Below are 25717 nucleotides of genomic sequence, written 5' to 3'. Positions count from 1 at the left end.
AATATCAGCCTTCTCTGGACTCTGAATGAAGACGATTTAAAATTAAACGGCCAGAATAATATTACCGTAAAAGTTAGAAAAAGGGAGAGAGAGAGATCGTGAGGTACCTTTTACGTTTTTCGTAATAATTTTTAATTTCAAATTGAATTTTGGTAGCACCTGTAATTTTTAAGATAAAGAAAGTTTTATTTAATAAAATAAAACAAGAAACTAACAAAGTGATTCTTTGAAATAAAGTATATTTAATTTATATAAATTTATCAAAATCGATATTGTTCGATGTAAAGTTATCGATCCGTCGCAATGCAGAGATTCACTATTTGTTTATATTCCAAAAGGTGGTGACATATTCAACAATATTTGATAAGAGAAATATTTGATTTTGTAAGCATATTTCAATAAGTGCAACGCGTTCATATAACATGCGACGTAAAAGAAATAGAAAAAGTATGCCCATAAATTTGTTGCGGCAGTATCAACGTGAGCAACGCCATTTGACGGCCGGGAATAAAAAGCCGGGAAAGAAAAAACGTTTGCCAAAATTAAATGCGGAAATGAGAGATCATGACATGTTAGTTCGTGCCACTGAACTTAAGTTGCAACAAATTTTACAATCTGATGAAGTACTCTCAGATATTCTATGTGATGTAACGCCCGAGGAACTTCAGGGTGAGGTAATTGTATATGTTTTGGTGTAATCAATATATATAAATATGTATATATGTAGTTAATAGTATAATGTGTGCATAATTGAAGATGAGTCTCTAATGCTATTAAATCCCTTAAAACTTTCTGTCTGTTGTATATCAAATCAACGATATCAACTGCGAGTGCCCGAGTCAATACGTTCGAAGATTATTAATGGAGACCTGCACATGGAATTTGAATTTTGTGTACTATCTTCAATATTTAGCGTGACGATATTGTTGAGAAGATTACTGTAAATGTCTTATTTACAAAATTGCACTACATTACGTATGAATTATCTGTTTCTATTTTACAAGTATACAGACACATATGCATAAATATTCATATGTTTTAACTAAATTCATATTGTTTATTACATATAATCATTTAATATGTTGTTGTTTTTTCAGATAGCTATAGCGAATGGTTATGCGACTACAGTTTACGTTGAACGTGATGGATTATCAACACTGACAATAATTGTAAGTACCTATACTCTCATATAAAGTTTACGTCAAAATCAATTGAATTTAATTCATATTTACCTATTAATTTATTCAAATTGGAAAAATTGTGTTATTCAATTGTTGGCATAATTATTATATTATTTAATCATGCTTTTTTGTTGTTTATTTGTAGTGTGAAAATCAAATCGAAATTTTCCTTTTGATTAGAATTCTAGAGCTAATTTTTTTCTCTTTTTGCTGTGGGAGATAACGGTTAAAATATATACACCCAAATATAGTATATTTGACTAATTACACAATATGAGTACACGGTCAGTTTAAGAACACCAAACAATTATAAATAAAATCACTTCGAGTTGTAACATACTTATATTCCTTGCAAACGTTATGTTGATTCCCACAAGAATTTAAAATTTGCTATTAGATTGTTATACGCAAAATGTTTAAGCAAATAAACATGATCACTTAGCAGCTTACTTTTGAATCTGGGTCATTATGACAAAGCTTTTGTAGTCCGAATAAAAAGAATTTATTGTGGAAAAAATAATTGATTAACGCACATACATGCGTACGTACAAATATATGTTCATATGCACACAATGTAGTAGCGAAAAATTATAATTGGAAAACGTTTTCATTAGGAAGCGAAAAGGGAATACTTATGAATAAATGAATGAATGATTTACAAAATGTAATAATGTAAATCTAGTCATAATCTTACTTTAATAAAAATAATTTATTAGAATCTTGTATCTCATCTTGTATCACTTGTATAATCCTACTCTAATTTAATAATGACGTCAGACTATTTGTCAATGTGTACGAATGTAGTAAAATAAAATAAATCCTTTTAACTCCCGCACAAAAGTCATCCGTAGGAACGAAAATTTTTATATTGAAGATAGAGGGACGTTGTATAAATTTCATTTTTTTATCAACAAATCATGGAAAACGCAAAAAAGCTGATATCTTTAAAATAGGTAGTATATCGTTATAGGTAAAATATGGGGGCCCCTGTATCTGTATCCCCCTATTCCAAATTTGCGATATGTAACTTTATTAGTGCCTTTGTTATAGCACTTTGTGTACAACGACTTCGGATTCCCAAACGAATTCGTTTCGACGTCCTGACCATTGGCTATTGTATGTATGTATATACATATATACATTTAAATCTATTATCGACAACTATAACAACAGTGACTGGGATGCAGACAAGAAAGTCATAAATAAAATCAAGTTGAAATGAATATTTGCAATTTAAATTTATTTAAATAATTTTTTTGATGAATAAAGTGAATAAGTTTGCATTTTCATTAAACTCAAGTAACATTTAACATCTTAATTGGCTGACGCGTATTCAAATATGTCAAAATGTGTGTATTATATCTCGATGATTTATGTTTCAAGTTCAAGGCTTTGAGCCATTCGCGTCTATAGTAGTGATACCGCGTTCAATTCTGCATAGATTAGCGTGTAAGTTGATATTTTATTTTTGAAAATACTTTTGAGAACCGCCGTATCGAATGCAGTGGCGATCTCAATTGCTCCCGTATTCAGATAAAGCATTAAATTTCATATAAGAGTTCACATTCGGTGTCATACATTCAGCATAATTTAATTCTAACTTATATTTTATCGATTCTATGTCTAAAGTAGTATATGGAATTACTTTAGAGGCAACAATATTGATAAGAGAAAGCGATTAGCTAAATTCCAGTATATTGTTGTATTGAAATTGTATAGAGGATAAAAAACGACAAAAGAAATTAGTTAGTAATTCCAACGCCTTATATAATGCAAAGCCCTCAGAAATCAGTGCTATCAATAGTTGCAAGGGTTTAATGATCTCTATCCTGAGTAACCTACCTGACTTAATGTTCGTGAAAATATTGTATCTGGAAAACTGAATATTAGATCTCTGTATTCTATCGTTAATCAGTTAGTAGACAATCCTGATAGTAATGTATTTTGTAATGGGAGAAAGAGACGGAGACGAAATACAGTTGAAATTCCATAACTCGAATCACCATAATCCACAAAAAAACTTCGAGTTATAGAGACTTCGAGGTAAACTTAATGAAATTTGACTTCTATTACACAGCCCGACAAAATTTAAAAAATTTGCTTCTTTGAATTTATCAACTGATTCTAGTTAATTTTGTCAGGTAATAAGTTAAGTGGAGGGTAATAAAAAGCTATATCATGAAGCTATGTTCGAATTATGAAGAACTTTGAGTTATAAAAGTTCGACTACCGTAAGAATCTACCATATTCCAAGAGTTTCATTTAAAATATTGCCCCACATTAAAAATAAAGTATTAAGTTCAGAATTGGTTATAATAATTACATGAATAAGACACCACCACTGTTGAAATGACCACATATAATTTGTTTGGACTTTATGTACCCTCCTTTTTAAAAATTACTGAACCTCATATAACGGTATTTTACATTATTTTTGATAAGTTACTTTTTTTTGCTACCTTCTGTAACAGCTTTGCCATGGTTCGAAACCGGTGATAGGTTTTCACCAGTTGCCACAACTATATTTTTCCTACAGGGACATTTATGAAATACGAAATTATAAGAGCGCTCAACTATTACAACTTGTCTGAGCCAAGCACGTTTTTTAATGCGTATGAGTGTATTATTACGTCTATACAAGTATATATGTATGTATATACATATATACAAAGAAACCTGTAAATTACTACATATAATTGTAAGTGTATATGTGGCGGTGTCAGCTAGTAAGTCAATTAAAAGTGGCGTGACTATTAAACTTCACCGCTTTTATGATTTCTGATGTTAAGTAAAAACTTAAGCGTTTTGACTCCAAACAGAACAAACATTTCCTAATTAATAATATTTTGTTGTTTTATTACTGTTCAAAAGTTCAATCAAGCAATCAAATTGTTTAATTTCAATTGTACGAGTATGTCTGTGTGTAAAGTAGTTCGTAAACCTTTCGCAGCTTACAGTGGCTTTAATCTTTGTGTTTTTATTTTTCTATTTCCATTAGTTGCCTCAAAAACAGCCAACAATCGCTAATTTAAAGAGAGCAATCGAATCAACCGCACGTGTACAACACAAACGAGAGTTGCGTGAGCGATATGAAAGCCGACTACGCAGACGACGTATGTCCGAAGAAGAAACTGGAAATGCGAGCAATAGTGACGATGACTCCGACCATGCTGACAACAGAGTGGCACCATATCAGAAACGGCAACAGCAGCAGGTTGAAACTAATGCTGTTTGGTTGGCGGCCAACAGAAGCACCGGAGAATTCGTTTACTCCACAACGCGCTGCGGTCATCCACACAGAACGACGGTTTCATGGCGTTTTCTATGGCGCGCCTACATGTTGATCGACGCTCATACCAAAACGCCGCTTTACGACCACGACGGACGTAAATTGTTGAGTGAATGTGGCATAGAAAACGGTCAAACATTGCGCTTTTGTAAACGTGAAATCTATTACAAACGTCACCGTCAATAATCAGTGCACAAATTGTATACAACATAAAATTACCAATAAATGGATTACCTTAGTTTGAAATAAATCCAACTTCTGAAATACCAAAAAATAAAAATAAAAATAAAGTGAATAAAGAAGAACAGCAACCAATTTGAGCGTGTTCAGTAGTGCAAACTAAACGACATTGTGTAAAGCAAAGTGTGCGTCCATAAGGCTCAGCAATTCAAATGTTAAAGCATTTCAAGATTTCCATGTCACACATCATTACGCCACCACTACTATCGCCGCGCCGCACCAAAAGTAAGAAGTCAAAATCACGAAATCTCCACAAAACCACATACAAATACAACCGCATCGTGGTATTGTGTCGCAACGACGCGTGTATGCCAATCGCCAGCTTAAGAATACAAAGATGATCATGTCGTCAACGGAGGCGAATACAATTTGCTGCCGTCAGTCCTTGTTAAACACATTGACCGCGCTTACTTTTATATGTATGCTGATGCAGTTTGACCTCATCCGTGCGGCTTTCGAGGAAGGCAACAATAACAATGTGAAAATCGCTGAACACAGCCTGGAACTAACACAGACGATAAATATACAGCGACAGGAATATTTGCAGAAACAGTGTGAAACATTTGGATATGGCGCGCTCACGTTAGACGATCTAACGGATGAGCAAATGGATCATATGATTGTGGATAAGGAGCACAAGTTTCTATACTGCTATGTGCCGAAGGTGAGTGAGAAGTGTGCATTAAATAATAGTTTAAATGAGGATTAAATCATGCTGTGCTGTATAGTGGAAGTGGATTATGTAGAACGCACTATAATAATAAAATCGTGTATAGTGGTTATATAAATATAATAAATATATAAATCAGATAAATTATTTACATTTTAATTGGCTGAGTTTGTTTATTTATTTTCATCTATCATTATTGCGAAATTTTTATTATGTAGTCATTAGCATTGGAATAACAAAAACAATACTAACTACTAAAAATTAAATGCTTGTGTACACAAAATAACCGATCGAAATATTTTGATATTCGAAACCTAATAACGATTTCAAAATTTCACTGAAATTACATGCTGTAAGCAAAATATGGAATTGCTGAAAAAAATATAATTAATAATGCAATTATACACTTTAATATACACAGGTATTCAGACATATCGCTTTTTGCAAGAAACTCTAGAAGAACGACTTTAAACTTTTCAACAAAATATATTTACACCGAAATATTTTGTTTCCTAAAATTTCATGCAAAAGTCATTACGATAATTTACGAAACTGATGGCTAGTAGAGATATACAATATTAGGTTTATATGTACTAAAGTGTAACCTTAAAAAATGTAACGGACAATTCTCAAATCAATACATATATACGTACCTATTCGATTTTATAAAATTTAATTTAATGATATACTATAAGTCGTTAAATCTCGGTTTAGAACCAGCTCATTACAAAATCTATATTTCTAAACAAATTAGGTTCCACAATGACTATTTACTTTAGAATAAACTATTGCACAAATGCCTATTCCTTAGCACAAATTGAATAATTTAAATATGCTTTGTATACAATATAAAACAATTTAAAAGCTTAATATTTAAATAAGTCCCATTAATATATTTTAGGTGGTTGAAGTGTGTACACACTTTGTATACTATGTGCGTAAACTATATTTACTCAGAAATACCCTTTATACTCTGTGTCGAACTCATTACTTACTTATGAACGTATATACAAAATATAGTAAAATATGTATATACAGGTAAAACTACTTAAATTTCAATTTCTTTTTAATTAACATTTAATTTATTTGTGGAACTGTAGATAGTTTTCTAACATATAATTACAACTAGTATGCATTAAAAGTTATTTACTCTGTCATTATTGCACGTTGAATGACTGCGATTTAGAGATTATTTATTAGAAATACGTACATATGTAGATCAATGCTAATATGCTATGTTCATATGTATATTTTTATTTTGTGCCGCAAAGTTTAAAGTTCAATGTGGCTGTGTTGATTAGAACGAATGCTATCTGTGTGTGAGTTTGTGTTTTTGTTTTTGTAAAAACTAAAGATAGCAAATTATATTCATACAATTCATTTGAAACTACATCTATATTTGTTTGTGTGTAGATAATCGATAACCATTGGATTCTCGTAAATTCATATAACTCGAAACAGGTATTGATTGGTATAATTCTTAAGTAAGATTGTATAGAAATTGTTTAATTAGTTTTGTAGTTGAAGCTTAAACGTTTGTTAGATAAAGGGATCTCATAGTTTTTGATATTTTTGTGATAGCTGTTGTAATATCCTAAAAATTAATTGAAAATAAATAATAAACTTTAATTGAATGTAATTACGATATTAAATTGTTTCTGAATTATTTAATCTGTTTTGTGTAAAAATTGGGAATTACATTTTAAAACAGGCATTAGCATATTAAATCTTCATTGTAATTGGATAAACACATTTTTATAATTTGGAATTCTCATTCGACAGCTAGAGTAAATTTCCCCAAATTTCGCAATTTCGCACCAAATCATTTTTAGTACATTTCCCCAAATCCATTTTTGTATGAATTACGAATGAAATATTATAAACAATATGAAATTAGTTGTGATTCCCCAAGTTCCTATTTTTCCTTTTTGTAATCAAGTAACAGTTAAATAAATAATTTCTTGCAAAATCATCTAATTCATCTAAATTTAATTTATAAATAGTCTCAGCATTTCTTAGTAGTAGTATATTCACAGTGTACCTTCATATTTCACTTTTTCTCGCAGTGTAAGTGGCAAGTAATTAACTCAATTTAATTACAACCACAACGATAATGGAAATGTTAAAAGTTGGAGTTCCATGCGCAACAGATTTAGCGGCCACGATAGTTCATGTAAAGTGTTAAATTATGGAGGCTACGTAATAGGAAGATGATTATACGCACATACTTATGCAACTATATGCTAATATGTAGGCACTAAAATGTCTAAGTACATAAGAGCACTCAAATTTGAATTTTTCTTAGAAATTTACGAACGTATTCGGCTTGGCTGAAGGTTGCAGTATAAAAGCAAATTGTTTATGCACTAAAATATTCGAGATTATATGTATTTATTTATTCAGAAAAAGTGAAATAAATCGTAGGTGCTTCAAATTTTAAGTTTATTCGAAAATTTCATTAAAAAATTAGGATTTCATACTAATCATATAAAATTTTAAAGCGGATTGTTTTGAAATTTTAATAAAATTATTTAACATGCTTTTTGTATTCGACTCCCAAGCTAGCTAGTATTTAGGTGGTTTAGGGAAGAAGGAAATGCCAGTTTAAGTTCTAATCATTCTACAACAAAAATTTACTTCAATTTTTTCTGCATAAAGCCTTAAAGAGACCGCGGCAGTTCTCTGTGGATCAAATCGGCTAAGGTGAATGAGTTTTTTTGGCAAGCCTTGTAGTATTTGTGAAGGTGTTTTGAAACTTTGGTCGATCTCTTTGTGGTATATTTGCAAGGCGAATTGAAGTAATAGTTTCGACAAAATCAATCAATATGTAATAGACTACCTTAAAGCTTCTTAATTCATACATACATATTTACTTATAAATTATTAATTAAATTCCTCGAACACACAGCGTGACGGACGCTAACCTTGCTGACGGCAGCTGGAATGACGCTGGCTGAGAGTGCGTTTTTAGGGTGTCGGAAAAGATTTTACGACTTAGCAATTATTAATGCCCTACTGCAACCAAATTTTTGTTAAAATAAATAAAAATAGTATTGAAGACGTTGCAATTTTTCCAAATGCAAAATATGTATTGAGATCTTTTTGCATAATATTATGAATACACTAATGCTTCATAAAACACCAATAACGTTTTCGGTTTATTATCAGTTAAATGTTGCATTTGTGTCCTTATGTAATATACATTTTCCTCCACATTTTCTGATATATTTTGTAGGCGGTCGCCAATATCCACGTGTCACCTGAGTATGACAAACGCTTGCCATTGCCTTTGCACGTACATGTTTATGAATGTATGTATGTATACATTTGTATCCGCTCTCATGTAAGAAACCATTGCGCCACGAACAATTTCATCAAAGAAATGAAAGTATAAACTATAATGTATTTTGGTGGTAAATATTCCTACATACATATATATATGTACGTACATAGCTACAGTTATGTTAAGAAAAAGCACCGTTGCAGTCACTTTTGCTATAGAATAATGCAAATGTTCCCCTACGAATAATGTTATAGTGATGGATGTATCATAGTAAAATTTGGCGTACGATTACTAGTCGATATTTTCGAAGTAAAATAGTTGGAAAAGTACTGAAGTTTAGCCTTTTAAGCATTTTTCTTATATTATGAAAACCTAAAGATATTTCCACCAATTGTTATTCGACTTCATATAAATATTATTGTTCATACAATTCTTAAAAATGTATATTATCATTTCTATATTAATTTACATTGAATTTATTAAGTTTAAATTTAGAAAATTTAGACATGAATAAATAATTTAAATTTAATATAATATACATTTGAAAATATATATTGAACTTCCATAACTCGAAGTTCTCCATAATTCGAACTTATTGAATTGACAATAGAAGTCAAAATTCATACAATTAACTCGAAGTTTTTTTGCGGATTATGGTGATTCGAGTTAGAGAAGTTCCTCTGTAGTTTTAAAATAACGGAAATACAAGAATTATGAGATTTGAATAACTTTGTATATGTATGCTATTTACTCCACCACCACTGTAGGTAGATATATATAGAGGTATGAACTACATGCTGAAATTCTCTCATGGCATTCATTGATCAACGATCGGTAAAATTTGTGTAAAATTCATGCGCACATTAGAAATTGACGCCAAGTCGTAAATCAATTGAAGAATTGCCGCCCAATGAATCGTTTTTGTTGTGTCTATATGCTGAGTAGTAATAACTTGTATGGCGATTTTTTATTACATTTATACAATTAAAGGAGTGTAGCTACTACCAAAAAAAAAAAAAAAAATACAAATAAATTAAGCAATATTCAAACGTCATATTTATTTCATACACGTAAACGTTCAGCTGTCAGCAGGTATGCCTAAAGTTATAAATTTTAATAAGCAGGAAGTGAAAAAATATTGCAATATTAATTTTGACGGTATTCCAAAAATAAATATCCCTATTAAGTATTGGAATTGTTAAGCACACATATTCATATTTATCATTTATACATAATTATGTAGATATATGATATATTTAGATATGTGTCTACATACATACAGATATGCTGGGAGTTCCTTTCCGATTATTAAGTACCTACTTTACAAGGCAAGCAATTCATGTAGAAGTTAAATGTAAAGTTATCTTATCAAATCATTGATTAGTATATACATATGTAGCCGATTAATAGTTTCTTAAATTTGATAAAGCACTAATCAATTGCCGTAGCAGCTGGAGTGGTTTTTCATTTAAAGCTATTTAATTTATAATGCATTAAGTTTTTTAAAGTTATTTTCCTAATAAAAATGGATTTACCATAAGATAATACGTTAAATTTACGCAAAAGATTTATTTTCGCATTCTTTGGTAATAAAGTTTGACATGAGATTTAGCAGGAAAGAATTTATTGCCAATTGGCGAACGAAATTCCCCATTTATTAGTATTCATAAATTATTTTTAAAGTCTCCCTTGATGCGAATGGCTAAATATAGTCTTATTTTTAACCATAACAATTTTAACTACTAGATCAGGTGTTTGGGCTATAAATTGTTTACATTATAAATTACTAGCAGACCCGGCCACACGTTTTCGTGGCTAAAGTATACATTGAATTAAGTTGGTCCAATCTTGGCTTCGGCGACGATATTGATCACTCGAGGTTGATTTATGTTACGCAGCATGATGACAACTAACACTACCTTTAATTGCCAAGTGAGTGATAGTACAGGCAATTTTAAATAGTTTGGGATAATTGACTACGTCATCCTGGTCTGTGCTGTGTCAACTTTCTTGGACCGAAATTCTAAATTGTCGCATTAAGATCATCGATATCTTTTTTTTACCACCAATATAGGTCATTCAATCAGTCATTTATGGTTATCATATTGAGGTTTCATGTCAGCAAAACTTCTCTTTCGACTAAATGAAGTGACAGAAATCTGTTGGAAATGCTATTAATCCATCGAGGTGTCAACTGCCAACTGGTGTAACAGGTGCCAAGTTACCCCTATTCCCGTTAACCTTGGAAATTGGTTCTGGAATCACATCAGCCCATATATATACCATATGTTATGATTTTCTATGGGACTTTGTGCCGAATATATACAATAGGACCTATTGTGTGTTATCTTAATAAAAATAGAGCAATAAATTGCGAGAGTGTAAAATGTTCGGTTGGACGTGAACTTAGCCTTTCCTTATTTGTTACAAATTGTTTTGGGCTATCGACACAACCTTATACAATTGATCTATAACAAAAATATTTTAACAAAGCAACAATGATAACCTTTAAAATATTATTTTTTTGTTTTCTCTTTTTATATTTTTCTTGTCAACTCGAATAAAATTCTCTTATTATTATCTTCCTCGCAATTTTTCCATATTTACTCACTTTCTAATCTTTTTCTGGCTTTCTACGAATATTTCAAGACTAAAATTGGCCAGATCGGTTTGGCCGTTCTCGTGCCCGAGTGACGCCTACAACTCTACAACGCATAGTTAGCCGCCGAAAAATTTTTAACTCGTGATATCTTTTGAATGGAATGTCAGAATGTAATAATTCAAAAAGTTATATAAAGGTGTTGAAGCGTTCTTAAATAATAAATCATTTATTTCGATAAGGATTAATACTAAGGTACAAATAAAGAGCCTTTTCAAGTAGTGGTATTTTAATTAATTTTTTATATAAAATCGTTTATTGTGACAAAACTATAATAGGTAGAGGAATTTTTTTTTATATTTTTTGTAGATAATGATAAGTTCTACAAAATTGTAGTACATCACTTTGTTATATCTTCAATCGTTTTCGCAGCATTCGCGGTTAAAGAAAGTTTTTTGGTATTTTTTTTTTACATTATCGGAGTTTTGTTAAGGAACCCTATTTTTTTTTAAACTAAATATAGCCTATGTCACTCAGGGATAGTGTAGCTTTCCAACGGTGAAAGAAATTTTCAAATCGGTACAGTAGTTTCGGAGCCTATTTAAGACACAATATAAGTTAAAATAAAATCAAACACTGCTCGAAATTATCAATTCTTCGTTGCTTGTGGTCGGTTGTGAGCCCACCTTCCCCAGAGCTTTCGCATGTCTTTTTATTATTCATGATATATATATATATCATGATATATCCAACAACAAAAAAAACATATATGAATGGATTTTATTCTGGTTTCAATTAATTGAAACTAGTTTTTTTTACCCATTCTTCACTTTTTATTAAGAGTGTAAACAATTGCTAGAATCTTCAATGACAACAGCTAATAATGAGTTGTCAGTTTTTGATGTTGTAGACAACTCACAACTGGTGACAACTTGACTAAAAATTTGTGAACAGTTTGAGTTGTTTTCGATAATTGATGTTGTATAATTTCAACTGAAGTAGAGTTGAGTTGTAATAGGAAAACAATTTTCTCCAGAGTACAACATGGAAATGCTACGAGGAAAATAAATAATTATCATTAGATTTCGAATAGTCTTTTCGCACAGCCAAATAAATTTAGTACAATAAGATAATAATTGAGAAGCCAAGCCGGTTAATTAATTGATCAAATAACTCCTGTGCGAAAAGGCTATATTCCTCTTATAGCTTTTTCGCCATTCTTATTATTGGCCATTCTTATTATTGTTTTAAGACAATAATATAATTTTTCAGAGTAGTTATTTGTTTTTAACCATTAAAGTATCTGCCAAGATAGAAAAACCTTTAAATCTTCAGACATTTTGTGGACACATACATACATTTGTATATGGTATTGCTGGAGTTAAGTTGTTAATAAGCTAGTCTTATGCTTTGCAGGTAATACTCTGAAGCTTTGAATAAATATATGCGAGATTTACTTTTAATAACAAGCGTTCAATAATTGTATACATGTATATATTGACATACATACATATACAGCTATTCACGTGTATATAGCTTGTCATAAATCATTCACGTTCCACTCAATTAAAATGAAAAGTGAAAATTTCATAGCTAAAGAAAATATAAGAAATTGATGTATAATAACTGCATAGCACCAGCTTAGACATGTACAAGTTGCGCATGCGCAAATATGCTAGTAAGCCGCAATGTGATTACAGCAGTTTGATCAAACGCGGCAGATCAGATGGTGCACTGTGGTTATACGTACGTACTTATGTACACATGGATGTGGGTAATTCACGCATTTAAGCTGCACTACGTGAAGGTGAAAGCTTTTAAATAACTGGAATAAAAATGTGCCGCTGCAATTAACAGCAGTGACGCAAATATGCAACGCTGATGAAACGGATATGAACGTGCAAAACGCTTTATAGTGCTTATATAGGGTAAACAAATATGCGCGCACATTTATTTACGTTTAAGTAAGCACCATATGTTAGGTAAATGTTAAGAATTTCTGACAAATGATTACATCAAAATTACTAGAAAAGGCACTACGCCTATTTTTTGTTACCTCATCAATGATAAACAAACCGATAGTGGCGCACTTTTATTCAAAGAAATACGTATGACTCACGGCCAACACATGTACGCCCGGTCGTTGTATCTACTGACTAACATAAAGACATGAAAAATCATTTAAGAATACAAATTATTATTTTTAACTTATCAATATTAGCCATTTATCGCTAGCCATTCAATATGGAATATTTGTATAAATAGTTGCGTTTTAATTTACCGCTAAACGAATCGGTGGAATGTAGTAGTGTATATAATAAAACAGCTGCGAGCAGTTTTGAAATACATAAATAATCAGACCGCAATATTTGGCCATAAACAATGATATGTACATAGTGTGCAGCTTTTATTTATATACACAAAGTCAATTGAGCGATTCAGATAAACAATACCCCGGCACTATATTCAAACAAATCTAACGGTATGACTTCCACATAATTCCCCAAAATAACTCTCATAAATCATGTACTTAATTTGATTCTCACGCATTCAATAATTTAACACTTTTTCAATATATTCTGCACAGGTGGCTTGTACAAATTGGAAACGTGTATTGATGATCCTCACTGGAAATTGGCAGAACGGCACAGATCCGCTACAAATACCTGGTTCTCTGGCGCATTCAGTGGGCATGTTTCAGAAACTCAATACGCTCAGCGATGAGGAGCGCGCTCAAGTGCTCTCCGAGTACACACGCTTCATATTGGTGCGTCATCCGTTGGAACGTTTGCTCTCCGCGTATCGCAACAAGTTGGAGGGCGATGCGCCGAGTGCGCGCTATTTTCAGTCGCGTGTTGGCCGCCAGATAGTAAGGGCATTTCGTGCCGGTGCGAGCAATCATTCACTGGAGCATGGCGACGATGTGAGCTTTGCGGAGTTCGTGCAATATTTGCTTACACCAGAGGTGAGCCGCACCAATCAGTCATATAATGAACATTGGGAACCTATCTCGAATCTCTGCAATCCATGCGTAATGAAGTACAATGTAATAGGTGAGCATTTGCTAAATGACATCTTTGTTTGTATGCACAAATTAATATATAATTTTCTATTTTAGGCAAATATGAAACGCTGTTAGATGATTCTTCGCTTGCATTGTACTTAGCTGGTGCAGCCAATCTTACATTCCCCACTGGTCACAAGCCATCCAGTACACGCGCGCATTTGCGTTCGTACTTCGATCCGTTACCTATTAATGCAATACGACGGCTTTATGAGATTTACATGGACGATTTTCGACTCTTCGAATATGGCTTGGAGGATGTACTTGGCTTTGAGTTCGGTTAACACAATGTCCGGTGTATTCGCATATATGTATGGTATTTTAATATCAATTACTCAGATGGATTTTTCACCATGTGAAATAAAAATTTTTCAACAATGACGCTTTATTTTTAATATTTGTGATGATATGATTGAATGCATTTTGTAATAATTTTTACATTATAAGTTGTTATTTTAGTGTAGTTTAGAAATTATTTGTACAAATACATATGTATATACGAATAGGTAAACTTGATTTTAAAGAATTTTCAGTTTTTGTTTATTGTTCAAAACTGGCAATGGTGAATTGCAATATTGGCAAAGCATCGACAATAAAAAATATAAAAATATGAATAAAATATTTGTCTTACTACTTCAGTATATTTAAAAACAATTCGGTGAAAAATACATAGGGTGGCTTCTGAAGCAATTAAAATAGCTGTACTTTAATTTAAAATCAAATCGAATTTTTATACTGCCAAGGTCTGTCAAGACGGTGGTAATCATAAACAATATGTGTGGAACTATTATGCTTCTACAATAACACGATCAACAGATTCAACACGTGTTGGTTCGTGCTAGCTGCGAATATCTTAAATAGTATGCTGGTACGAGTTATGCTAGTTTTAGCTGTAGTGAAGTTAATTCGTTGTAACAACACATTCTAAGCTCACGCTTGAATGCATCCATTTTTTAAAACGGGTCCACTGAAATAAGTAACAATCAGAATCGGGCCACCATGCAAGCCGATTGTATGGACGTTGTTATATTCATTAAGAGTACTTAACATTTTCTCAATATAATTACATACATACATTTATATGTATATAAATTATGTATTTGTATATACATGTGTACCAGCGCAGTTGTCTATTGCAATTTATTTCCTGCAAATGTTCCCTCATTTACGCCTGTCCACAACGCTTTACACTTTATACTGTGTAAATACAAGATTTTTATATTGGCCTTGGCCTTTAAAAAAGTATTATTTGACATTGACAAATAAAGTTGTCGGCATAAACAACATAAAATACGCAGAAAACATTTCACTTTTCGCATATTGCTAGATATGTGCATACGTATTGACATTTATTAATAGATTTTCGCATATTACATATATGGCAGATAATTCCTTTTTATTTTGTGATGTTCAACATCCTATTTTTATGATAACACAATGCGTTACATTAACAAACAAAAAACATTTCAGACTTAGTTATTGTATCAATTTCATCGTCCATTTTTGGCTATATTCGATTAGTCATAGTATCGCTGTTTTAATGCTCTATACTTTTTTAAAGAATAGAGCGCTTCCACTTCCTTGGCTACGTAACGTCCATGTGCTACTAAAGACATGATCTTCTTTGGATCCGTCTCATCTTTATGCTTGAGAAAAGCATCGCGTATTTGTTGTCGGAACTTTTGCGGTCCATTTGGGCCCGGGTATTCCCTACCCAAGTACTGCAGCTGTAGAGGAATGGAAATGTTTACACATTATCAAATGTATGTATATGTTCTGCAAAATTTCAATAAGATCGTATTACTTACATGCTTATAGAGTCCAATTACTTTCGATCTTATCTCTGATGACATTACCAATTACAAATTTCCGCTTCTTACAAAAATTTAATTATTTAGATTGTTTCACAAAAATATATCGAAGGATTGATTATTTTCTACAAAGTAGAGCGATTAGAAAAACAGTGTTGCCATAAAATAAAATACGAAGATAGAAGAATTGATAATCTTTTGATTATTTCTTATTCGGGAAGTTAATTAGTATTTATTTTTCGTTTTCTGATTTTATTTAAAGTGTACATTACCTCGCAAGTGCAACTGAACAACTGCAGATATTTTAATATATTCATTTATAAATAAAATATGTGGCAGCAATATATTTCAATAAGTCAGCTGACCCACTCTCGCTGCAAGTTATCGATAAGAGTGTGGTGAATTTAATAAATACACGATCTGTCTATGCCATTCACAACAAATGTGTATTTTATTTTGTGTGTGATGATTTTATTTTTTTCGGCAATACAAAAGTTTTGTTGCTTTTTTCTATTCAAAGAAATGTTCACTTATGATTAAGTAAAATGTCAAATCAAGGTCGAAAGCAATTTTCGATTGAAGCGATTCACATTTATTACATTTGAATATTTCCTTCGATTATTATCGAATTGCTTATCAGCTGAATTCCGTTATATATTAATCAGGAAACGGAAACAGTTCTGGAATATATTGTTAATTATTATATTATTGATTTATTTGTTATTTTCTTTTATTTGTTTAATGTAAACAGTTATTTATTCCTTTCAATATTAATCTGACATGATTTTTATGTTTAGACTTCATATGTACGTAGATCAAAAACTCACCAAATTACTGTTTTATTCTTGGTTTATGATAACTATACGCGTCAGGAAAACACCAGTATCTCCGAAAACAATTTGTATTTTGAAAAATACTTTCTTAAAGATATTCTTAAATTATTAAACTTTGAATACATAATAAAAAAATCGAATTTATTATTTCTACACCGGAATACCCTGTTAAAGGAATACATTTTTCGAGTTCTTTATGCAATTTGACGCAGTAAACAGTTGAATTTCTATAAGTCGAATTTCTATAACTCGAAGTTCTCCATAACTTGTCAATAGAAGTAAAATTTCATAAAAATTTCCTTCCGTAAATCTAACTTTTAAATTGTCACATGCTTCTCTAAGGCCTCCGCAACGCAATGAGCGGCTAAGCGGTGGACGGCTGAGCGGTGAGCGGCTTAGCAGCGATTTTGAGCGGCATGTAGCTTTTTAATGAGTGTAATTTCTTAGCGGTTTATTGTTAAAATGTCGCTGTCTGGTTACATCCTATAATTTATATATAAATTGAGAAAGATTGGTGATTTTGACCATTTATATAAAAACCTACGCAATATTCAAGACATTTTTTGGCATTAATGTCGTATATCTGTTAAAACATTTGATCTGTTGTTCCAAAAAATTAAAATTAGATTCATAAAACAAAATACAGGAATTTCTGCAGAGCAAAGGCTAGTTTTACTTGCTTTCGTTTGCGCAGAAGCACCGTTTTACCGTTCACACTGTTTTAAAATGATTGTCAATTAAGAAAAAAGTGAACTTAGTAAAAGAAATAGAAAGTGGTGCAAAGAATAAAGATATGGCTATGAAGTACGATGCTTCGGCGAGTAGGGTTTCAAATGGATGATGACCAAAAATTGATGGAGACTGATTTCGAATTATGGATGAAGAAGAATAATACAAAAATTCCTTCAAATGTTACTATTACAGATATACACCTAACCTAACCCAAACCGAATATTTCAGACCCAACGAATATGACACCTGGCGCCAGGAAAATTATGTAACACATTTAAACTTACCGATCCTAACAGGGTTAGATTGTCGAAAAAAGGGCAGCCCTTGACCGGATAAAATCCGGGTCAACTCCGGTACGTAGAACCGGCTGCAGTGGGAGTTGTCTTTAGAGTTATGGAGTTTTAGACACACTCTAAACGCCATTCACAGTGGAGCTATTAACACCTTCTTTGACTCCCTTCCAGTGAATGGCGTCCTTGGAACCAAACCACCACCTTTAGCAGACGAAGCGCTCAAGTTGCCGCGAGAAACCAGAGTGACCCTTGCGCAACTTCGAACTGGATATTGTAGCAGTATTTATCTGTACTTATCCAGACTGAACCTCGACATACAAAATACATGTCCTGCATGCAATGAGTCCCCGCATGACACTAACCACCTCTTTGCATGCCCAACGAACCCTAATCATCTAACATCTAACTTTCCCTTTGGACCTTGACCTTGACCTTGACCTTGTCCTCGACGACGACTAGTTTTTGTGCTTACAAATCACTAAATAGATTAGGATCTCTTTTCACTGAAGCAAATAATTAAAAAATATATGTTCAGCCAAAAATAACAACATGTATTTTGTACATAGGCGACAAACTTTATGCGAAGAAAATTGTGTATAAATCAATATTTTACAGCTTTTTGACAAAATGTATGTTTTAATGAAAACTTCTACAACTCGATATTGTGGGTTCTTTTTTCATCACATTATACATATATTTTCACGCCAACCTAACTATCCATTTAATGTGAAAAAGAAAGACGGCATAACAAATATTTTATGGTTTTGAACATTTTTATTTTAACTTATATAAATTTTGTATTTATTTAACTACAGATGTTGTTCTCTTGTGTTATTTCATTTCAGTTTTTCTTTTGTTTTAATACATTTTTAATACTTAAATTCATAATAATATCTGCACATGTATGTAGGTCATTGCATTCAAATAAAATTCATACTTTAAATACAGTTACGTTGAATCTGAATAAACATTATTCCTGTGCACTGCCGCATTGACGTGGCAAGTGATCAACAGCTTCGTTATAAGTCATATTAATTATTTTAATAATAATAATATTAAATTGTTTACACTTTTATTTATATATATATATATATAAATATATTTTTTTACATTAAATTGGTATGTAAAATATGTATATGAGGGTGTGTGTATGTCTCGTGAGTGATGAGCAGTTTGAAATAGTATGCTTAATGGGTTAAGCAAAAATTATAAAATTTGATCGGTTATCCTTCACATAGATAACTGTTTTTTAACTAATATAACTTTAGCTAAATACCAACAGAGTAAACAAAAGCTCGAGAACATTTTCACTCAGTGTGCCGTTGTCTTCCACTTCCTACTAATCGCACAAAAAATATTTATGTATGTATGCGTGTGTATATTTAAACGTTCACTACTACACTAGTTTTTCACCTCCCACTTTCATCTTGGTTCCTTTATGGTACATACATCATTTAATTACCTTATTTTTATGTATATTTTGCCTCAAACTTTTATTCTACTGAAACTTTGTGCATTCCGGTACGTATGTGTACAACTATGGTATTTCATATGTATGTATGCCAGTATATTTGTATGTATATCAATTTTATTTAGCTGATTAATTCATACTATGCGGTGCTGATGATTATGTATAGATGATTATTTGTATGCCATTTCCATTTGATAGTATATATTTTATATCAAGATTATGTTTTTTTTTGTTTTTGTTTTCGTTTTAATTTTTTTTCTTGCAATTATTTTTGTTATTACGTTCGCATGCCCACAGTGATTTTGAATTTTTTTATCTTGAATTTTATATAAAATATAAAATTGATATTCTATAGATTTATAAAAATCGTCGACATATGGTTCAATGCGCGGTGCGCATAAAATTCCGCGATCTAGCGTCAGTCCCTCTCTTTGCAACAACACTGATCTCACAATAAAGCTTTCAACGTGTCTACGAATGAAGTATACTACACTTGTTAGAATTAAAATTTTCGAAAATGAAATGTATAGAATATATTGAGTTGGCTATTTGAAAAATAAATTCCGTTACTATTAAAGAGAGGGATTTGGTAGTGCTGTAGCAAATCTGCTGTATATTTAAGCTATCTTGTCAGCGCTCTACGTACATATGTGTCGGTCATTTCAAATGAAAACTAGTCGCTGTGAGTTTGATTTTCTTGATTTCTAACTTATTAAATTTGTTTACTTTTCATATGTATTTTTGCCTAGATGAGCAGTTTCATGGTTGTCAGTGGATACACACATATTTCACATGTATATAGATATATATTTATATATAAATTTTAAATGGTTTATAAATGGCTACTTATGTATGTATGTATGTAAGTAGGTGTTCTGCTTGCTAACTCTGCTAACCGTTTAACTCATATGTATGCATGTGTGTTACCCAAAATCATTGCGCGGGTACTTGTTTCTTTCGTTCTTTCAAAAAGAGAGAGTGAGAGAGAGGTACTTAAGTTCTTTCGTAGAGATGGAAGTTCAACCTAGCGTTTTCGATAATTTATTAATATACATACAAATGACAGAGATTGATATTGTGTATTGTGGTAGATACAAAATATGGAGTTCTGCAAGTGTCAGTGTGGTTTAAATGTCATGTTTATATAAATAAAACCAAATACATATTTTATTTTCATTTGCAATTTTTATTATATACTCGTATTTATGTATGTAATTGTTAATAATATGTATGCCTCATTGTAATCAAAATTAACAATCTTTTTTAGTATTAATAATTAGTGTCGCATTAGTTTTGTTTTTTTTTTTTGTTGTGGTATATAGGTATTGTTTATATATATATATATATATTTATTAATTTCTAATTTTCTTTTATTTTTATTATTTAATATGTATAATATAAGTTTGTATAGTGCAACTATGTGTAATCTAATGTTTAATTTAACTTTCCATAGCAATTTATTTTTCTTTTTACACCACCTACAGTTGTTTTGCACATTTTTCTTATATCCGCTTTACCATATTACTCGCGACAAACGGTTTACGGTTTTACGGATAGTCATACCTTCATCCCATGCTAAATTAAAGTTATCTTAAAAATTGCAATAACAATATATTGCCGTTATTATATATATATGTATTTCTGTAAGTGTAACTGCTGTTTAGTGTTCCATTATTTGTGTGTTATGCAATTTAACAGTATGTTTAGTTGCGGTACGAGTTTGTGTATAGACCTTAACTATATATATTTTTACAAGACAAAAACATATACATATTTTATTAATTGTCTATTTAGTTTAAAAATCAATAGTGGTACCTTCTTCATAACAATGATATCTTCTTGTTGCATTTATCTTTGTCACTTAAAATAAGTTTGGTTATGTTCGTTTAGTTTTATTATTTTTGTTTTGTTTTTGTTACCATTGAATAACATATTTTTTATTTTTTGTTAAATTCACTGCATGCTGTGTTGTCTGCCTTAACCATTTATCCTTAATATAGTATAAATTAGCAGTAATAACTATTATTGTTCTTAATATGTCTTTAAATATTTTAATTATAGTATTAAATATGAGTTTTCAAATTCTAAATATCTATTATTATTTGTATATATATATTGTATATATATATATATATATATATATATATATATATATATATTTAATATAAATTCCAACGATTTTTACATAAATAAAAGCAGCATGCCACATAAGCACATCTTTCAAAAAACGATTAACGCCTCATTGTGGTGATAAGGTGAAAAGGAAATCGATAACTCTTTAAACTAAATTTAATAAAATAAGTTTAATTAAACTAAAAGATTTCTCAAACAAACCAAAAATAGGAACACATACTATATAAAAAATAATTATATACACAGTAATTATATTATGAAAAAAAAATAAACAAATATAAAAAAAAAAATTAAAAAAAAAATCATAAAACAAGTTAATAAAAATCAATACGTAAAATATAAATCAAATTGTTATTTCAAAAATCAGATTATAATTAAATCATTAGAATTTAATAATCTTCTTAATATTAGTTATATGTGTACTAATAATGACTTCCAATATTTCAATTTTAATAAATCCTTAACTCATAGACGTCTATTTATTTTCACATAAGTATAAATCAAAAAAACTATAAATTTAATACAAAAAACCAAACAAATAAAAACATTTATGTGCGTATGCATTTTTACACACATACATATATATAATATGTAATTACTAATATTATGCCTTCTCCATATATGTATGTATTTTAAATTATTGTTTTGTGGCTTCCAAGAACCGATGATATTTGCTTTTTGCAATCACGCGTGAAGTTAAACTTTCTACAATATATTTATTTAAACATGATTCATTAAATATTTTATTTTTAAATTTATTAATAATAATTAGTAATTTTTCTAAATAGTTTACACTTACATAGACATACAAACATATACGAAATGCAATCATGCGATGCACATACCTAAATGTGTTGTTGCATTTAAAGTGAAATAGAATTTAGAAAAAACATAAAGGTAAATTTGAATATAAATATTATAATTATTCATTATTTTACTTCCGTCTTTTATGAAAAACAAAAAAAAAACGGGCATATATGCTACAAATTAAATACATATTGTACATATTTTTTTGTAAGTAATGACGATTATGACAATAAATGTTCTTTACAAAGGTACTTAGCATTGAACATGAATTGGGTTTTCAGCTGGAAATTATTTTTTTCTGATTTTGTGTGCATTGAAGTTATTTTCTATTTTTAACTATTATTTTTAGTTTATAATCTCTCTTTTTTAAGAACGCTTTAAAGCAGTCGTAAAATCTAGCTTAGGAAGGTTCATCTCGCCTGAATAATTAGAGTGCTTACTGGTCACTGTCCAATAGGCACATATGAGGTGAGATTAGAAATCAAGTCAGACGTCAGTAAGTTGCTTATGGGAAGGCGAAGAGGAATCATCCAAGCACTTCCTTCTGCAATGTGCAGCTTTCGCTACACTAAGGTTAAAACACCTCGGTAGACACACCTTCGGCGAATCCAGCGCAGTGACTGGAATCGACATTAGCCGATTAAAGAAAGATTTATAACAGAGTCCAAGTGTTTTGTCGAAACATGAGGGTCTTGGTGATCCGTTAGGAGTATGTGGGTGTCATAAAGGACAGTCTATGCTGTCTAAGTGATATTCTCAGTAGATGCGGAGATCTACTCTTCGACCTAACCTAGACGTCTAATCTCTATTGACATTATCGATTACAACTCGTTGCAAAGTCCATACAATTTAGTGAGCACTTATCCCATTAAAACTCCATTAAAGGAAAATGAAAAAAATATTCGACCTCATAATTGTAATTTTTTAATTTGTGTACAAAGCTGACTTGCGTAAAGCGTTAACATCAGTAGTTTTCTCTTTATGAAGCGAAGATTTATGGTCCAAAGTTAAACAATCGCACAAATGAGAACTGTGGCAAGATTGTAAGATTTTTTTAAGTTATCCAAAGTTATTTCGCTGAGAAATTATTGCACACTTGAGGCGAATGATCGGAGTTCCCACAAAAGGTGAGTGTTACGATCGAATCGAATTTATTAATTTTTAATTAAATAAAATTAATTCACATTTTAATTGAACAAGAAAATATTTTTTAAGTGACTGCTGATTTAAAGATAAAGCTGAATGAAATATACAAAAAAATTTTGATGTCCTGCACTTTATATTTATTTTCGAAAACTTAGCTGAAACCCCAGTGAATGTTGGTGTTGCTGTAACACCAATAAAATTTATTTAAAAAAATAAACTCGCCGAAAACCCAGTTATGTCATGCAAGTTTTTTTCTTATTTTTTTTGATGTACTACAATTAGAGATTTTTGAAAATAAATTGTAACTTCCCATGCGCTTTCGTTTTTTTATTTTTTTTTATATTTTTGCTGCATAAATATTATTTGTAGTATTTTTAAACGCTTTGAATTGAAAAATTCATAATTTTCTTATGGCGTAAATGTTTAACAACTTTATTATTTAATTAAAATTTAAATACAATTTACATTACAATTGGAATAGTGACAAAAATGGCAAACAGCATTAAGAAATTGAAATTCTTTTATTTATTGTTTGCAACTTTTAGTTTATACTTTTTTGTTTTTGGTGTGGGTTTAAAGGTTACATTTTCATTATTATGTTTATTTAATTTTTAATTAGCATTTTGTTTTGTTTTTGGTAAATTTAGTTTTAACATTTGAAACATCATTTTCAATACTAAATAGTACATAGAAATTATCAAACAAATACATATAATAGTGTGAAAACTCCCTTCCTCTCTAAAAAATCGAGCTGAAAGCAGAAAACAAATAACTTTTTGGAAAGAGCATATGTCGATACAATGGAGGCATCTCAATAACTGTATATATAATATTTATATAGTACAATACGGTCACAATAGTTACTATACGATGCAATACAATAGAATACAATACAATGCGTCTGCTTACATTGCATATGATTTTATATAAACATTTTAACAGGAAGTCAACAGTTACAGAGTTTTTTGTTATTTTTTTTTGTTGGTTTTCATATACATAAGTACACACATACATATTTTTTGTATATATACGCATGTATGCATGTGATTTTCGTAATTATTTAAATATTTGTCTAAGTGTAGTTTTTGTGTTTGGTTTGTTTTAGTTTTTTTTTTTTTATAAATGACTCGCCTCCCCGCGGCCAAAGCTGCATTTGACTGCGTATAGTTTCACACAGACATAATGCTGCGTTTACACTGCCGGCTACATATCTCAAATTATTTTTAATTTATTTAATTTTTTTTTTTCAAAATTTCACTAGTTAGTTTTAACGCGGTGTGTTTGATTGTTGGTTTCGAGGTCGGAGTCGAGGCCTAACAAATAATTCAATTACTTTTGTTTATGTATATATATATATGTATATATAGGATGTATGTATGTATATTTTTTATGCGAATAAGACGTTTCTTCTCCAGAGTTTTATACTTTTGCTATGTGGAACTGATGATGAGCGGTTTGCCTGTTGTTGTACGGTACTTTTGTTGTATAATATGTATATACGGTTGCTGTGTTTGATTTATTTGGTTCTTGTTGTTGTTGTTGTTGTTGACGGCATATTTGTTTTAATTTTTGGTTCTGTTAGACTAATCTCAGCTGTAGTAGTGTTCATTTTGCGTTGCGGTACGGGTAACTATTACATAGTGAGCATGTAAATATGTAAGTTGATTTATTTTGCGTTTACTACATGAATTCATTGTATTGATGAACAACTGTTAAAAATGTGTAATCATTAAGCTTAATATTAGTAATACATTTTGTTTAAGTACAGACATAGTATAAGTACATATTGTATTTATGGTAGTTAGTGAAAGCACCATGGTATATTTATATATAGCTTGTTACCTTGATCTTCACGTCTCACATTCTTCACACTCGCCTACTTAGTACTTTCTACATAAACTGCCGTCACTTTACTTCATATTCTTCAGTATTTCATCGGTTTCCTCGGGATCCTTCAATGTATGCCATTGTGCAATCGGTCGTCGTGGTGAGGCCAACATATCGGACCAATGTCGCAATTCGGTGCCGGTAGCCATACAGCCGAGTATGCAGCGCCCAATCGGCTCAGATGTACCAATACGATCGTAATCCACAACAGTAACGACGAGACAGATTTTCTGTGTTAATATCCAGTTAAAGAATTGCAGCAAAACGGTTGGGTTCGG

General features: G+C 30.9%; 4 protein-coding genes across 10 annotated transcripts in view; 2 read left to right on the top strand and 2 right to left on the bottom strand.

The window, feature by feature from the left end:
• The first annotated feature begins 303 nt into the window (after positions 1 to 303).
• On the top strand, positions 304 to 4769 carry LOC105218513 (uncharacterized). The gene is made up of 3 exons (XM_011194135.3): positions 304 to 674; positions 1098 to 1169; positions 4180 to 4769. The coding sequence occupies exons 1-3, from the start codon at positions 423 to 425 to the stop codon at positions 4654 to 4656; spliced, it is 801 nt and encodes a 266-aa protein (XP_011192437.1). The 5' UTR covers positions 304 to 422; the 3' UTR covers positions 4657 to 4769.
• LOC105218512 (carbohydrate sulfotransferase 11) lies at positions 4709 to 14945 on the top strand. Its single transcript, XM_011194134.3, has 3 exons — positions 4709 to 5374; positions 13850 to 14315; positions 14381 to 14945. The coding sequence occupies exons 1-3, from the start codon at positions 5048 to 5050 to the stop codon at positions 14608 to 14610; spliced, it is 1023 nt and encodes a 340-aa protein (XP_011192436.1). The 5' UTR covers positions 4709 to 5047; the 3' UTR covers positions 14611 to 14945.
• A 758-nt stretch (positions 14946 to 15703) lies between these two features.
• On the bottom strand, positions 15704 to 16428 carry LOC105218514 (electron transfer flavoprotein regulatory factor 1). 2 transcript variants are annotated; one of them, XM_054228112.1, is made up of 3 exons: positions 16410 to 16428; positions 16135 to 16262; positions 15704 to 16053 (listed from the first exon to the last, which is right to left on the bottom strand). In XM_054228112.1, the coding sequence occupies exons 2-3, from the start codon at positions 16177 to 16179 to the stop codon at positions 15844 to 15846; spliced, it is 255 nt and encodes an 84-aa protein (XP_054084087.1). In that variant the 5' UTR covers positions 16180 to 16262; positions 16410 to 16428; the 3' UTR covers positions 15704 to 15843. The 2 variants fall into 2 exon arrangements, with proteins under 2 accessions (XP_054084087.1, XP_011192439.1); XM_011194137.3 differs by having other exon boundaries at positions 16135 to 16427.
• A 3147-nt stretch (positions 16429 to 19575) lies between these two features.
• Syt1_0 (synaptotagmin 1) overlaps positions 19576 to 25717 on the bottom strand; it is a 68388-nt gene continuing 62246 nt past the window's right edge. For 5 of the 6 annotated variants that reach the window (XM_011194139.3, XM_029044320.2, XM_029044319.2 and 2 more), the window contains 2 exons: positions 25395 to 25669; positions 19576 to 25261 (listed from right to left, as the gene is read on the bottom strand). In XM_011194139.3, the coding sequence (XP_011192441.1) occupies positions 25463 to 25669 (207 nt within the window). In that variant the 3' untranslated portion in view covers positions 19576 to 25261; positions 25395 to 25462. The remainder of the gene's footprint in view (positions 25262 to 25394; positions 25670 to 25717) is intronic. The other variant, XM_029044318.2, reaches the window with a different exon arrangement.

Source organism: Zeugodacus cucurbitae, chromosome 3, assembly GCF_028554725.1.
Source record: "Zeugodacus cucurbitae isolate PBARC_wt_2022May chromosome 3, idZeuCucr1.2, whole genome shotgun sequence".
In the NCBI taxonomy this organism is placed as follows: Eukaryota; Metazoa; Arthropoda; class Insecta; order Diptera; family Tephritidae; genus Zeugodacus; species Zeugodacus cucurbitae.
This window is presented reverse-complemented; position numbering and strand designations above follow the sequence as displayed.

Excerpts from the sequence above, each read along its gene's own strand:
- LOC105218513 (XM_011194135.3), top strand. The coding sequence starts at position 423 with ATGCGACGTAAAAGAAATAGAAAAAGTATGCCCATAAATTTGTTGCGG. Across the intron at positions 675-1,097 it reads CCGAGGAACTTCAGGGTGAG|ATAGCTATAGCGAATGGTTA; the intron begins GTAATTGTATAT and ends TTGTTTTTTCAG. Across the intron at positions 1,170-4,179 it reads TATCAACACTGACAATAATT|TTGCCTCAAAAACAGCCAAC; the intron begins GTAAGTACCTAT and ends TATTTCCATTAG.
- LOC105218512 (XM_011194134.3), top strand. The coding sequence starts at position 5,048 with ATGATCATGTCGTCAACGGAGGCGAATACAATTTGCTGCCGTCAGTCC. Across the intron at positions 5,375-13,849 it reads TATACTGCTATGTGCCGAAG|GTGGCTTGTACAAATTGGAA; the intron begins GTGAGTGAGAAG and ends TATTCTGCACAG. Across the intron at positions 14,316-14,380 it reads AATGAAGTACAATGTAATAG|GCAAATATGAAACGCTGTTA; the intron begins GTGAGCATTTGC and ends TTTCTATTTTAG.
- LOC105218514 (XM_054228112.1), bottom strand. The coding sequence starts at position 16,179 with ATGTCATCAGAGATAAGATCGAAAGTAATTGGACTCTATAAGCAT. Across the intron at positions 16,054-16,134 it reads TAATTGGACTCTATAAGCAT|CTGCAGTACTTGGGTAGGGA; the intron begins GTAAGTAATACG and ends ATTCCTCTACAG.